This window comes from Hypanus sabinus, chromosome 14 (assembly GCF_030144855.1).
Source record: "Hypanus sabinus isolate sHypSab1 chromosome 14, sHypSab1.hap1, whole genome shotgun sequence".
NCBI lineage: Eukaryota > Metazoa > Chordata > Chondrichthyes > Myliobatiformes > Dasyatidae > Hypanus > Hypanus sabinus.
Genome location: NC_082719.1, coordinates 1,272,028 through 1,288,249, shown reverse-complemented (window position 1 = coordinate 1,288,249; position 16,222 = coordinate 1,272,028). Strand labels below are relative to the sequence as shown.

The 16,222-nt window shown below is 43.9% G+C and overlaps 1 protein-coding gene across 1 annotated transcript in view; it reads right to left on the bottom strand.

The window, feature by feature from the left end:
* The window catches only part of LOC132404520 (transmembrane protein 144-like), a 311,590-nt gene that overhangs the window by 109,446 nt on the left and 185,922 nt on the right, over nt 1-16,222 (bottom strand). The window contains exons 3-4 of the mRNA XM_059988685.1: nt 14,534-14,656; nt 216-315 (exon numbers count right to left, since the gene is read on the bottom strand). Coding sequence (XP_059844668.1) covers nt 216-315; nt 14,534-14,656 — 223 coding nt within the window. The remainder of the gene's footprint in view (nt 1-215; nt 316-14,533; nt 14,657-16,222) is intronic.

Sequence of the window (16,222 nt, the reverse complement as noted above, 5' to 3'; positions counted from 1 at the left end):
AAATTCAGGTTGTATATTGTACACATTCTCTGATACTAACTGGAACCATTGAACCAGTGAGTCTGCAGTCTGGGCAATTTTACCATCAGAAAATCTAATTGAAGTGCAATTCCTACTGTGGCACTTCAATTCTTTGGTCTTGAGAGACATTTTCAGGGCTGTTTAATTACCACAAGGCACTAACTTAATAATTATAAATAAAGTTTCTTACCTACCTTGAACTAGCCCAGCCCATTAGAAGGCTAAACGTAGCCCAGATCAAAGCTCCCATGCCAAGGCCAATAGTTTTTAAAATGGGAATAACTGAGACATTCCCTAGAAGAAAAGACATACTGTAATCAAAAACATTCTAATGTTTGTTAAAATACTGTTACAGGATTCTGGTTTCTTTCTCCATGAAGAAGCCTCACTAGTTACCCAGAGACATCACCACTAACGTATATAAAAAATGACCATTTCTGTATCATCTAGAAGTCTTACTGCAACACTAGTCACAAAAAGGAATGTACAACAAGTAAAACTTGTAATTGTCTCTAGATTACAGAACTTATAGCACCTAATACAATGGAAATGCTATGTAAATAGTTGTTACACTGTCTTGTTTAGGGATTATTGACAAGAAAAAAGACTGTACATGTTCCTGTCGCTCACAACACAAGCAGCGAATGAACAAGACACGAGGCGAACAATGATCAAATGACGAGTAAAACTTGTAATACCTGTACAGTAGTTGTTACACTGTCTTGTTTAGGGAATAAGATCAATAGACGATAGATGCAGGAGTAGGCCATTTGGTTCTTTGAGCTAGCACCGCCATTCAATGTGATCATGGCTGATCATCCACAATCAGTACCCAGTTCCTGCCCTCTCCCCATATCCCCTGACCCCGCTATCTATAAGAGCTCTATCTAACTCTCTCTTGAATGCATCCAGAGACTTGGCCTCCACTGCCTTCTGAGGCAATATATTCTATAGATCCACAACTCTCTGTGTGAAAAAGTTTTCCCTGAACTCCATTCTAAATGGCCCACCCCTTATTCTTAAACTGTGGCCTTTGGTTCTGTTCTCCCCCAATATCGAGAACATGTTTCCTGCCTCTAGTGTGTCCAATCCCTTAATAATCTTATATGTTTCAATCAGATCCCCTCTCATCCTTCTAAATTCCAGTGTATACAAGCCAGTCGCTCCAATCTTTCAGCATATGACAGTCCCACCATCCCGGGAATCAACCTCGTGAACCTACGCTGCACTCCCTCAATAGCAAGAATGTCCTTCCTCAAATTTGGATACCAAAACTGAACACAATACTCCAGGTGGGGTCTCACCAGGGCCCTGTACAACTGCAGAAGGACCTCTTTGCTCCTATACTCAACTCCCCTTGTTATGAAGGCCAACATGCCATTAGCTTTCTTCACTGCCTGCTGTACCTGAATGCTTACTTTCAGTGACTGATGTACAAAAACACCTAGATCTCATTGTACTTCCACTTTTCCTAACTTGACTCTATTCAGATTGTAATCTGCCTTCCTGTTCTTGCCACCAAAGAGGATAACCTCACATTTATCCACATTAAACTGCATCTGCCATGCATCTGCCCACTCACCCAACCTGTCCAAGTCATCCTGCATTCTCCTAAAATCCTCATATTTCACACTGCCACCCAGCTTTGTGTCATCTGCAAATTTGTTAATGTTACTTTTGATCCCTTCATCTAAATCATTAATGTATATTGTTTACAGCTGCGGTCCCAGCACCAAGCCTTGTGGTACCCCACTAGGACGCTTTGGAGGAGGCTCGATAATACTAAAGTCAGGAACTGTGGAGGTTGAGGGCTGAGGACTCTCAAGCTTTGAACGTCGAGACTTCAGAATTGCAGATGCTTTGGTTAGAAACATTGTTATTTGAAGCTGTCTCTTCTTTTTCTTTGCATCATCAAACCAATCTTACAAGGTAGCCGTTCTCTTCTATGAGTTTCTTGAGCTCCTCTGGGAATGTCGCCGTGGCCTCGGCATTAGCCGATGCCCATTCTCCCGTGATCTTTACAATCTTGAAGCTTTAGCGCTTTACATAGCCAGCCAGCCATCCCTTATGAGCCTTAAACTCTTTCCTCTCGCTCTCATCAACCCCATCACAGCTCATAGAGACTAAGAGCTTTTTTACATATAATTTGGCCATTGACAGGGATATGCTTCTGTGACATGTCCTCTAACCACACACTCGGCAAGAGAGAGCACTTTACGCTCCTTCCTAGCCTTTGAGGAATTGCTTTGACCATGTAATTGCTTTTTAGGAGCCATTTTTTCACAGGAACGAAGTAGCAAATGAACGAGACGCAAGGCGATCAATGCTCGAACAATGAGTGCTGGAAGAGCACTTACAGGTTTTCTTGATTCATGGTTGGTTGAATTCGCGCATGCAGAACTTATAGATAAGGAGAGCCAACTGTAATTACGTTTGGGTTCAAAGATCAGATTTTCCACACATTTCCCCAAATATTTTAATCATTAAGCTTCTCATCTCCAATCCTAATCTGCATCCAGTTAAATATACAGCAGAGGATCCCTGGCAAATTAATGGTGGAGGAATGCTGGCTTCCTCAACATGAAGTGAGTTTCCAGCGGAAAAATCTGCAGGAAGTAAGAAAGAAGCACATGGTCCAAAGGGGAAATGGCCTCACAGAAAATACAATTGAGACATTAAGTAGTTTTTAAAATTTCACATATTCCCACACTTCTGAATTTGAGCAGAACCTTCACAGAAAATAGCATCAAAGTTTAAAGTAAATTTATTATCAAAGTACATATATGTAACCATAGACAACCCTGTGAATGATTTTCCTGTGAGCATTCATGGTAAATACAAAAAACACAATTGAATCAATGAAAAACCATACCCAACAGGACAGTCTAACAATCAGTTTGCAAATGGCAATGAATGGTGCAAATACAAAATTTAAAAATGAAATAATAATATTAATACATAAAGCAATAAATATCAAGATGAAGAATTGTTGCAAGTGAGTCCGTAAGTTGTGGGAACAGTTCAGTGATGGGGTAAGTGGTTCAAGAACCTGATGGTTGAGGGTCAATAACTGTTCCTTAGCCTGGTTGGTGTGTTCTGAGGCTCCTGCACGTTCTTCCTGATGGCAGCAGCAAGACGAGAGCATGACCTGGGTGGTGGGGGTCTCTGATGATGGATACTGCTTTCCTGCAACAGTGCTCCATGTAGATGTGCTCAATGGTGGGGAGGGCTTTACTTATGATGTATTGGGCTGTATCCACTACTTCTTGTAGGAATTTCTATTCAATTTTCCATACCAGGCTGTGATGCAAGCAGTCCTTATACTGTCCATCAAACATCTATAGAAGTTGGTCAAGTATTAGATGTCATGACAAATCTTCCCAAACTCCTGAGGAAGTAAATGCACTTCCTTCTCCTGAAGACAATAATCAGCTCTTTGGTCTTGCTGACACTGAGTAAGAGGTTGTTGTTATGGCACCACTCTGCCAGATTTTCAATCTCCCTTCTATATGGTGATTTGTCACCACCTTTGATTTGCCCAATGACAGTGGTGTTGTCAGCAAACTTAAATATAGCATTGGAGCTGTGCTTAGCCATTCAGTCATAAGTGTAAAGTGAGAAGAGCAACGGGTTTGCACAAAGCCTTTCGGAGCACCTATGCTGATGGGGATATTGTTGCCAATCTGAACTGACTGGAGTCCGCAAGTGAGGAAATCGAGGACCTAGTTGCACAAGGAGGTGTTGGGGCCTGCATGTTGAAGCTAATTGGTTAGTTTTGAGGGGATGATAGTACTGAACCAAACTGCAGTCAATGAAGAGCATCCTGATGTATGTACCCTCCCTGTCCAGATGTTCCAGGGTCGAGTGAAGAGCCAGTGAAATAGCATCTTCTTTGGACCAGTTGTGATGGTTGGCAAATTCACTTCTCAAGCAGGGGTTGATATGTTTCATCACCAACCTCTCAATGTACTTCATCACTGTGGATGTAAGTGCTAGTGGACGATAGTCATTGAGACAGGTTACCATGTTCTTCTTAGGCACTGGTATAACTGAAGCTGCTTGAAGCAGATAGGTACATCAGTCTGCTGAAGTGGAAGGTTAAAGATCTCAGTGAACACTTCAGCCAGTTGACATGCATATGTCTTTGGAACTCATCCAGATACCCTGTCTGGACCAGCTGCTTTCCATGGGTTCACTCTCCTGATGGATACTCAGAGACTGAAATCACTGGGTCACTGGGGACTGTGAAGGTGCCTCCATGTCAAAGCGAGCGTCAAGGAAATTGAGCACATCTGGGAGCGATGCTTTGATGTCCCCTGTGTTGCTTGGTTTCATTTTGTAGGAGGTGATAGCATTCATGATGTCATAGAACACTACAGCATTAAAAAAACAGGCTCTTCAGCCCATATAATCTGTCCCAAATTATTATTCTGCCCGTCAGCCTGCACCAGGGCCATAGCCTTCCGTATCCCTCCTATCCATGTACTTATCCAAACTTCAGTTAAATCATGAAAGTGAACCACTTCCACTGATAGCTTGTCTGCAGTCTTACCACCCTTTGAGTGAAGAAGTTCCTCCTCACGTTCCCCTTTAATATTTCACCTTTCACTTTTAACCCATGACCCCTAGTTCTAGTCTCACCAGACCTCAGTGGAAAGAGCCAGCTTGCATTTGCCCTATGAATACTCTCATGATTCTGTATACCTCTATCAAATCTCCCCTCATTCTCCCGTGCTCTAGGGAATAAAGTCCTAACCTGTTCAACTTTTTCCTATAACACAGGTCCTAAAGCCCCATCAACATGCGAAAGACGGACAGTCTGTACATGGCCCAGCCAGAACTGGACACATTTTTGTGCCTTGTTGTTGAATTTGGCAACAGTACAGGGTTCCTCTAGTGATGGGCATTGCAGCAGAAGTTGCAGAGTTTGTGGCTCAGTTCCACATTCACAAGTTGTCGGGCTGATTGTGTATCCCCATTTGCTCAGTGACACCTTTGAACGAGCTACACCAGTCCTAAGTTTGTTAAGGCACTTACAGGTCACCCAGTTGCAATTAGCTCCTGGGGGAAGGCTTTCATCTGGGGGAATTTCCATCATTGGGGGTTGTTTGAGACTGGTGAGCCGGTCTTTCCACAAGGCGATGTGGGCTTCAGATGGGGTTGATTGTAATGGAACGACACTGATCGTGAAGCTCTTCCTTGGCTTTAGGTGGCTGGGTGTAGGTGTATGACCATGTAGAGAGTGCCTCTCATCTGATGTTAGACACAGTCGTTCTTTCTTGCTGGCTACCGTTCTTATATCAGGGGAGCGATACCCACCAGGATATATAGGCTGTTGGTTTTAAACAACCTGTGATAAGATGGCAGCTTGCATTCAGAACGGCATCCATCTTCTCAGCATGAGTAGATCTTTCCCATGCAGGGCAGGCGTATTCAGCAGTGGAATAGCAAAGAGCAAGTGCACTGGCTCGCAATGTTTTCGGGCTTGCTCCCTGTTCTCTGTTAGTGAGCTTATTCAGGATGTTGTTTCATGCGCTCAATTTTGCCTTTGTCTTATTGATGTGGTTCTTGAAAATACTTTGATTTCTGAAGGCCAAAGTGCCAAGAACTCTCTTTATTAACCTGTAACACCACTTTCAACAGATTATGGATCTGTGTTCCCAGATCCCTCTATTCTACAACAATCCTCCATGCTCTGCCGTTCACTGTGTTGGTCCTCCCAAAGTGCAACACCTCACATTTGTCTGCATTGAATTCCATTTGCCATTTTTCATCCCATATTTCCGGCTGGTCCAGATCCTGCTGCAAACTTTAATAGCGAGCCGTCCTCGCTATCCAGTACATTCACAATCTTGGAGTCATCCGAAACTTTGCTGATCCAATTAACCACCTTATCACTCAGATCAAACAGCAAGGGACCCAGCACCGATCCTTGAGGCACTCCACTAGGCTTCTAGTCAGAGAGACAAAAATCTACTACCACTCATTCTGTGGCTTCTCCCCTGAAACCAATGTCTAATGCAATTTACTACCTCATCTCGAGTGCTGAGCAATTGAACTCTCCTGACCCACCCCCCATGCAGGAGTTTGTCAAAAGTTTGCCGAAGTCTAAATGGAATTTCCTTCATCAACATCCACTGCCTTTCCTTCATCAACTTTTCTGGTAACTTCCTCAAAAACCTCTTTAAGACTGGTCAGACATGACTTACCACACATAAAGCCATGTTTACCAACCCTAATCTGGTTAATTTTCGCTGGTGTTCAGAAGCCTCCAGTTTAAGATGGCACTGCGGAAGTCCAATGAAACACAGAAAGCAACTAAATACTTCGCTCTTCACACTTTTTCTGGTTAATGATCATTGCAAACAGGGTCCTGTGATTTCCCTGTCGAAGTTGAGCTGATTCACCTGTACAAATGGGCATTTTTGCGGTGTGGGCTGGGGTATTGGAGGGGCCGGGTGGTTGTAGCTGGTCTGGGTTGGAGTTGCTGGAGCAGACTTGGAGGCAATTCGATGTGGTGAAGTTGAGGAAAGATACAAGGTTTGATTGATTTAAGAGCCGAGCCAAACTGGAAAGTGGGTACTGTCCAAATCATACTGGCAGAACCCAGGGACATATCGAAATGACAGAAAGCGAGGACAGCCTGAGATCCGGATGATTTAAGCGTAGAGTCAGATTGAAATGGTCAGAGTTTCAGGGTCGGAGGCAAGGGATGGTCCAGTTCAGTTTGCTGCTCCTCACTGTAGACTGAGGCCATGGCCTGCAACCAGTGGACCTCTGATTGGCTTCCGTGATTTCTGACTTTGTGAACTTCAATTCTGAATGCTCTTTGCTTGCTTTTACTGTTTGCGTGACTTTTTTTCTCCTCTCTCTGCACATTGGGTGTTTGATGGACTTCTTTTATTTTTAAATGGTTCTAATGGGTTTCTTTGCTTCATGGCTGCCTGTAAGGAGATGAATCTCAAAGTTGTATAAAGTATACATACTCTGACAATAAAGGTACTTTTGAACTTTGGCAGGCTGGATTAATAATATAACCTGAATAAACTAAAACTAAGCACTGTCAGTCCAGAAGAAATGGTGCCCAATTGTAACAACCAGATGCAGCAACTAGCTCCGGAGTTGCATGGGAAGCAGCCGATGTACATTTTTGTTAAATCTTCTTTGCTGCTATTGGGTAATGTAATGGGATAACAGATGACACATATTGTTCATAACAGAAACTGTTCTACATAATTCACAAACACCATTATTGAGTTGTTGTGTTCACTTTAAGAGATGGTGTCTGACTTAATGACATCAGCCAAAGGCGGGGACCAATGGCATAGTATACGTTTCTACCATCACTGTTGGCAGCCCATTCCACACACTCTCCACTCTCTGCATAAAAAACTTACCCCTGACATCTCCTCTGTACCCACTTCCAAGCTCCTTAAAACTGTGCCCTCTTGTGCTAGCCATCTCAGCCCTGGGAAAAGCTTCTGACTATCCACACGATCAATGCCTCTCATCATCTTATACATCTCTATCAGGACACCTCTCATCCTCTGTCGCCCCAAGGAGAAAAGGCCGAGTTCACTCAACCTATTCTCATAAGGCATGCTCCCCAATCCAGGCAACATCCTTGTAAATCTCCTCTGCACCCTTTCTATGGTTTCCATATTTAGTGAGGCAACCAGAACTGAGCACAGGACTCCAAGTGGGGGCTAACCAGGGTCCTATATGGCTGCAACATTACTTCTCGGCTCTTAAGCTGAATCCCACGATTGATGAAGGCCAATGTATCTTATGCCTTTTAACCACAGAGTCAACCTACACAGCAGCATTGAGTGTCCTATGGACTTGGACCCCAAGATCCCTCTGATCCTCCACACTGCCAAGAGTCTTACCATTAATAATATATTCTATCATCATATTTGACCTACCAAAATGAACCACCTCAAACTTATCTGGGTTGAACTCCATCTGCCACTTCTCAGCCCAGTTTTGCATCCTATCAATGTCCACAACACACCCAACCTTTGTGTCATCAGCTAACTTACTAACCCATCCCTCCAATTCCTCATCCAGGTGATTTATAAAAATCACAATGACTAGGGATCCCAGAACAGATCGCTGAGGCACACCACTGGTCACTGACCTCCATGCAGAATATGACCTGTCTACAACCACATTTTGCCTTCTGTGGGCAAACCAGTTCTGGATCCACAAAGCAATGTCCCCTTGGATCCCATGCCTCCTTACTTTCTCAATAAGCCTTGCATGGGGTACCTTATCAAATGCTTTGCTGAAGTCCATATACACTACTTTCACTGCTCTACCTTCATCAATGTGTTTAGTCACATCCTCAAAAAATTCAATCAGGCTTATAAGGCATGACCTGCCTTTGACAAAGCTATGTTGACCATTCCTAATCATATTATGCCTCTCCAAATATTTATAACTCCTGCCCCACAGGATCTTCTCCATCAATTGACCAGCCACTGAAGTAAGACTCACTGGTCTATAATTTCCTGGGCTATCTCTACTCCCTTCCTTGAATAAGGAAACAATATCTGCAACCCTCCAATCCTCTGGAACCTTTTCCATCCCCATTGACGATGCAAAGATCCTCATTAGAGGCTCAGCAATCTCCTCCCTCATCTCCCACAGTAGCCTGGGGTACATCTTGTCCAGTCTCAGTGTCTTATCCAATTTAATGCTTTCCAAAACTCCAGCACATCCTCTTTCTTAATATCTACATTCTAAAGCTTTTCACTCCAATGTAAGTCATCCGTACAATCACCAAGTTCCTTTCCCGTGGTGAATACTGAAGCAAAGTATTCATTAAGTACCTCTGCTGTCTCCTCTGGTTCCACACACACTTTTCCACTGTCACACTTGATTGGACCTATTCTCTCAGATCTTATCCTCTTGCTCTTCACATATTTGTAGAATGCCTTGGGGCATTCCTTAATCCTGTCCACCAAGGCCTTCGCATGGCCTCTTCTGGATCTCTTAATTTCATTCTTAAGCTCCTTCCTGCTAGCCTTATAATCTTCTAGTTCGCTGTCATTACCTAGTATTTGAACCTTTTGTAAGCTCTTCGTTTCTTCTTGACCAGGTTTCCAACATTCTTTGTACATCACAGTTCCTGTACCCTACCATCCCACGAAAATATCCCCTGAACATTTGCCACCTTTCTCCCATACATTCCCCTGAGAACATCTGTTCCCAATTTATGCTTCCAAGTTCCTGCCTGATAGCCTTATATTTCCCCTTACTCCAATTAAACACTTTCCTAACTTGTCTGTTCCTATCCCTCTCCAATGCTATGGTAAAGGAGATAGAATTGTGATCACTATCTCCAAAATGCTCTCCCACTGAGAGATCTGACACCTGACCAGGTTCATTTCCCAATACCAGTTCAAGTACAGCCTCTCCTCTTGTAGGCTTATCTACAAACTGTTTCAAGAAACCTTCCTGAACACACCTAACAAACTCCACCCCATCTAAACCCCTTGCTCTAGGGAGATGCCAATTGATATTTGGGAAATTAAAATCTTCCACCAGAACAACCTTGTCATTATTACAGCTTTCCGGAATCTGTCTCTCTATTTGCTCCTCGATGTCCCTGTTACTATTGAATGGACTATAAAAAACATCCAGTAGAGTTATTGACTCCTTCCTGTTCCTAACTTCCAGCCACAGAGACTCTGTAGGCAACCCCTCCGTGACTTCCTCCTTTTCTGCAGCCGTGACACTACCTCTGATCAACAGTGCCATGCCCCAACTCTTTTTCCTCCCTCCCTGTCCTTTCTGAAGCATCTAAAGCCTGGCACTCGAAGTAACCATTCCTGTCCCTGAGCCATCCAAATCTCTGTAAAGGCCACAACATCATAGCTCCAAGTATGGATCCACGCTCTAAGCTCATCCACTTTGTTTACAATACTCCTTGCATTAAAATAGACACATCTCAAACCATCGGTCGGAGTGTGTCCCTTCTTTATCACCTGCCTATCTCTTGAACTGCCTCCAAGCTTTCTCTATTTGTGAGCCATCCACCTCTTCCTCCGTCTCTTCAGTTCAGTTCCCACCCCACAGCAATTCTAGTTTGAACGCTCCCCAATAGCCTTTGCAAACCTCCCTGTTCGGATATTGGTCCTACTGGGATTCAAGTGCAACCTGTCCTTCTTGTACAGGTCACACCTGCCCCAAAAGAGGTCCCAGTGATCCAGAAATCTGAATCCCTGAACCCTGCTCCAATCCCTCAGCCACGCATTTATCCTCCACCTCACTCTATTCCTATACTCACTGTCGCCTGGCACAGGCAGTAATCCCGAGATTACTACCTTTGAGGTCCTGCTTCTCAACTTCCTTCCTAACTCCTTGTAGTCAGTTTTCATGACCTCCTCCCTTTTCCTACCTGTGTTGTTGGTACCAATATGTACCATGACCTCTGGCTGTTCTCCCTCCCACTTCAGGATATCTTGGACATGATTTGAAACATCCCAGACCCTGGTATCTGGGAGGTAAACTACCATCTGTGTTTCTTTCCTGTGTCCATAGAATTGCCTATCTGACCCCCTGACTATCGAGTCCCCTATCACTACTGCCTTCCTCTTCCTTTCCCTACCCTTCTGAACCACAGGGCCAAACTCTGTGCCAGAGGCGTGGCTGCTGTTGCTTCCTCCAGGAAGGCCGTCCCCCCCAACAGTACTCAAACAGGAATACTTGTTGTTAAGGGGGAAAACCACAGGGGTGCCCTCTAGTATCTGCTTCTCACCCTTCCATCTGCTAACTGTTACCCACTTACCTGTCTCCCGAGGCCCCAGTGTGACTACTTGCCTATAGCTTCCATCTGTCACCTCCTCACTCTCCCTGACCAGATGAAGGTCATCGAGCTGCATCTCTAATTCCCTAACGTGGTCCCTAAGGAGCTGCAGCTGGACACACCTGGTGCAGATGTGGTTGTCTGGGAGGCTGGGAGTCTCCTGGACTTCCTACATCTGATTCTGAGCACAGAAAACCGGCCTCACACACATACTTCTTGTCTGTTTTGTACACAGGCAACCTACTGTGCCTCAACCCATTATCACTGTTAATCCAAAGCCTTCCTACTCTGTCTCCCTCTACTTCATCGCCCGATCCTCTGGCACCTGCTCTATAAATCTGTCTCCTTTTACACTCTTCTCTCTGTTCTACCTGGCTGACATCCACATGCTTGCGCAGTCATGCCTTGATCACTAAAGAAATGAATGACATACTTGTTGCCAGCATATCCAAAACTGAGCACTTTGCATACACTTTGATCATTAACCCTGCTAAATGCCTGTTCAAGTTGCCTTCAATTTATCTTCTTGGCCGCTGCATTCCTACAGAAGGTGCGACATGCTTGCCGTTAAAAGTTGCCACTAGTATGGACTTTCTGCTGCCCTGCTCTACCAAAGTACAGCCAGAGTTTTAGGCATGGTGAATTTCCATCACCATTGGATTCCTCGAGCTGCTGAACTTATGCCTCCTTTGTATAGTGCCCTTAAAGACAGTGCCCCTAATTGCATGCTTGAGTGGTCCACCAACATGACCAGAGCATTTGAAAACACCAAATGAGCTCTTCTGAACACAGCTTACTGGTGCATAAGCCTCGTCCCCCCAACACACCTATAGCCATCACCACTGACACCTCAGACAATGCTGCGGGTGCTGTGCATGAGCAATCAGCTGGAGGCATGCGGCAGCCGCTCGCCTTCTTCAGCCGCCAGACCCTACCCCACCCCTGAGAAGAAGTACAGCACGATTGACCACAAGCTTTTCACTCTCTATCTGGCTGTCTGCCATTTTTGCTTTCAACTGAAGTTGACCACAAACCCCTCATGCATACGATGGCCAAAGTGTCAGACCCTTTGGTCTGCATGATAGCAACGTCACCTGGCCTACATGTTGGAATTCATGATGGCATACAGCAGGTCAAAGGGAAAAATAATGCTGGGGGTGATTGCCTCTCACAGCCTGCCATCGACACCATTATGCTGCATGGCAGTCAGCAAGCTGCCAGCCTAGGGGTCCAGGCTCACAGACCGGCAGTTGCGGGCTACCTTTAACTGACATCAAGTTCGAGGACACAGGAGTTTCGCTCCTGTGTAATATCTCAACTGGTCACCCTCACCCCATAGTGCCTGCAAACTGGAGACATGCCATTTATAACTACATTCATGGCCTGTCGCATTCAGGAGGGAAGGCTTCTCAGAAGCTGTTTGCTTTAAAGTTTGTGTGGCGTGGCCTTAGGGAAGACTGGAGTGTAGCCTGTGTGTGTCAGTGGGTAAAAATTAACTGTCATGTTCAGGCACCATCAGCACCCTTCAAGGTCCCTGGGTGACACTTTGACCACGCTGGTGTGGACCTGGTTGGTCCTCTACCTCCCTCCCATGGTTTCATGCATCTCCTTACCATGGTGGACCGAACCACCAGGTGGCCAGAGGTGAACGAGGCCTGCGGTCAGGACTTAGGTGTTCATCAACATCTGGGTTGCTTCGTTCGGCACCCCATCTGATACTTCTTCTAACTATGGTTGCCAGTTCACAACAGACCACAGCGTTATCATTCACGGCCCAACAGCCTATGCAAACATCTTAACCGTTCCTTAAAGGCTGATCTGAGGACGGATGAGTGTTAGCACGATCATCTCCTGCGGCTCCTGCTGGGTTCAGAATGGTTCTGAAAGAGGATCTGTAGTCCTCCACAGCTGAGTTGGTTTATGGGCAGCCACTACGGGTGCCAAGTGATATTTATTCCCGAAGCCACAACTGCCTGGTAGGTGTCTCAGCAGCTTCCATCCTCCTCAGTGAACTCAATTCTTTTACACCTCTTCCTACCTCCCATCATGGCATATAGCTCTCTTGGATTCCAGTTAACCTTTGTTCTATCTCGTTCATATTTGTCCGCGGTGATACAGATCAAAACCCCTTTAAGCCCCCTTACAACGGCTCATTCCACACTTCGGAATGGAAAAGAGGATTTTTATTGTCGTTAGGAAAGGTAAACCTGAATATACTTCTATAGATTGTCTTCAACCATGCATCACGACATGACCATGTGTGTGTCAGTACTCCCCTGGATGAGCCAGAGGCATCTGCTGTTGCTCCAACCAAGGCATAAAGGACCCGAACCAGGAGCTCATTCAAGCTCCAGCACAGTGCCGGTTTTGGTCAATTCTGGGGGGGCATGGGGCTTGTGCAGGGTAATGTAATGGGTGACAGATGACATATATTGTTCATAGTAGAAACTGTTCTACATTATTCACAAACACCGTCACTGAGTTGTGTTCTCCTTAAGACACAGTGTCTGGCGTAATGACATTAGTGTAAGGTGACTGCTTGTGGTTTTGTTGGTAAGGGAAGTAAAGGGACTGTGGCTTTTGTTAAGTACATAAAAGGGCTCTTGCATGTTTTATTCACAAAATCCTACACCACAATATCGAGGAGGATTTTATATAAACCAAGTACAGATCATTCAAACCCTTCAGCCAGCAATCAGGGAATAGATTCCCACTCCATTTCTTTCCTTGTTTCAAGTCCTGTCTCAAGGCACTAGAGTGAGCCTTTCAATTACTGATATGACAAGGATTTTGCAGTGACAAGACAGAGCACTATGACCCCAAGCTCATTCCTGCCTCAATACCAGACTCAAGCGTTCTATCAGAAATTATACCTCTCAGAAAATAAAGCAATGGACATATCTCTTCCAATAATACACAATCCAGAAAAATGATCCACCCCTGCCATGAAAGGGAAGTGATTTTTAGTGTAATTATATGTAACCCCCTGGGTCGCCTCAGGCTCGCTCAGCTCGTTCTCGTCTAGGGGGAGCAGCCTTCGGCCCCGCCAAACTGGGTAATCAGCTGGTGTGGATGCTGTGTGATGTCCCGGCCTCACCCAAAAACAGACAGTACACCATATGCGATTAAATGAGTACAATTTATAAAGGTTACTATAACTAAGTGATTAATAACGATACAGTATATATGAAGAGAAAATTAAAGAAAAGGCGCCAAACTTATCAAAGTCCAAACCACTTCGTGCACAGCCGTTGGAGCTCAATTACTGAAGTCTTCTGGCCACCATTCGATCCCCTCCGAACTCCTCGACTCGCAGCTCAGGACCCTCCGAACTCCTCGACTCTCCAAACAGCTCAGGACCCTCTGAGTGGTCAACCAAACACATCTAGCTTCATCCCCCCCCCCCCCCGGAGAATCTCCCGGCCTCGGACCCCCCCTTTGGGGTCCGATCCTCGCCCAGCTTAGAGCATTGCGTCCTCTCTCTCGACCCCCTCGCGCCAATCTGCCCAAAAGCCCGTCAACAAAAGCTTACAGACTCAGAAGAAAGAACATTAATCCCCATTTGGTTTACAAAGGAATACCATTCTCGTTATCAGTAAATTAGCATTCCTGCTAGTTAACAAAAGAAAACCCTTTCCCAACAGTAACAAAGAAAAAAAAAGAAACCCCCTTTACATATACAATACCAATTAACCATACCTGTGGCCCACAGAAATCCACCAAGCATTGTGAGAGGCCAGAACCTTGGACACTGTTGGATAAGGTGGATCACCAGTGACAGAACCCATACTGCAGTACAAAATATCCACTGGAAAAACAAGCCTGCAATACACAAAGTTTAAAACCTCAGCTAGAATTAACAACAGGATGCACAGAAAGAACAATTTATCTTAGGCTATGACACTGACTTCAAAATGATTTACACCAATGTTAGTTCAATTGTTGGTCTCTGGTCAATGACAAAACATTTCATTAGAAATGAGAGCTGGCCATAAAGTTACATTTTTTTCATAACAGATGGTCTACAATTGTGCTGCTTTTTCAAAAGAACTTAGGACATGCTGTCCATGAAAAAAGAAATGTGCAAAGAAAGCAGGAAGTGTTCCTGCTTCCGCTCAACATGTGATAGCATTTTCAGCTTTATTGGCTAGGAGAGCTATTTTGTTGTATTGGAAGGATGATAATCCACCTACTGTTCTTTTCTGACTCTCCTCCATTATGTCTTGTTTAAGCTTGGAGGAATATAGAAGTTGGACGTTTGATACATCTTTCAAATTTGAGCAAACCTGGCAACCTTTTATTCAATATTTTCATATGACCTAATTTTTTTTCTTTTCTTTTCTATTTTTTAGGTAATTTTTTTCTTCTCCCTCCACGAAGTTTCAAATTTGACCAGAAGGAGTTTTTTTTGTAATTATATCCTCAAATGGACTGCCAAGTCCCTTTTTTTTGTTTTAGGTTAGTTTAGTGGGTCTTTTTTTCTTCTTAACAATAGTAAATTTCCAGTCTTTTTTTTAAATGAGTTGTCAAGAAGTTGTGGTTCTCTGTTTATATATACTAGCCTAATATTACAGATGATTTTGACAGTGTATAACCCTTTCTTTGTATGTTTATTGTACTATGTATTTGCTATAACTTCTCCTCTGATTTGTACCTATTCATATAATTTTTTAAAATCAATAACAAAAGATTGAAAATGAAAAAAGTGAAGAAATCTGCAAGCATTGTTGAATAATGGACATCCAGCTCTTTCAAAGTGTTGCAAAACATCTTCTATAAATTTTCCAACGTAGCTAACGTTACTGATCTTCTTTGTCACAAGTTTTTTTGTTGCTATCTACATTGTGATCTCCAAGTTTATGAATTTACTTGAAACTGCCCTTGTATCTTTGTTAAAAGCAGACTACACTATTTCATGCAAGGATGTTTTGAATGCTGTTATCCTAGCAATGTGTAAATGTGTAAAATCCTGCTTTGAATCAGTTTGAATCACAATCTATTTGGACAGTATAGAGTTACCGCCTTCAGTAAGAGGCTACTCCAATTATAGTATAATATCATTAATCTGATATGTTCAAGACCGGCTAACATCTCAGTTGCTTTGTTAATATTCCAACGCATGATTTTAATTCATATTTTTCAATGAAACGCAACTTCAAATGATACATGATATATTTTCCAGTTAACTGGTAGGTTGAAAGAGTGTTTATGTATCAAAGGGAGTTTTAAGAGAACTTGGGAACAGAATCTTATGAGTTTGACAGCAGAATGGGATCAGAGTCAGGTGAGTCAAGGAAAGCCAGGAAGAGATCCAGGAAATGAAGATCCAGTGAGTGGGATCAGTGTAGAGATCAAGTCCCTGCAAGTCAAAAGAAGCATGGAAATGGA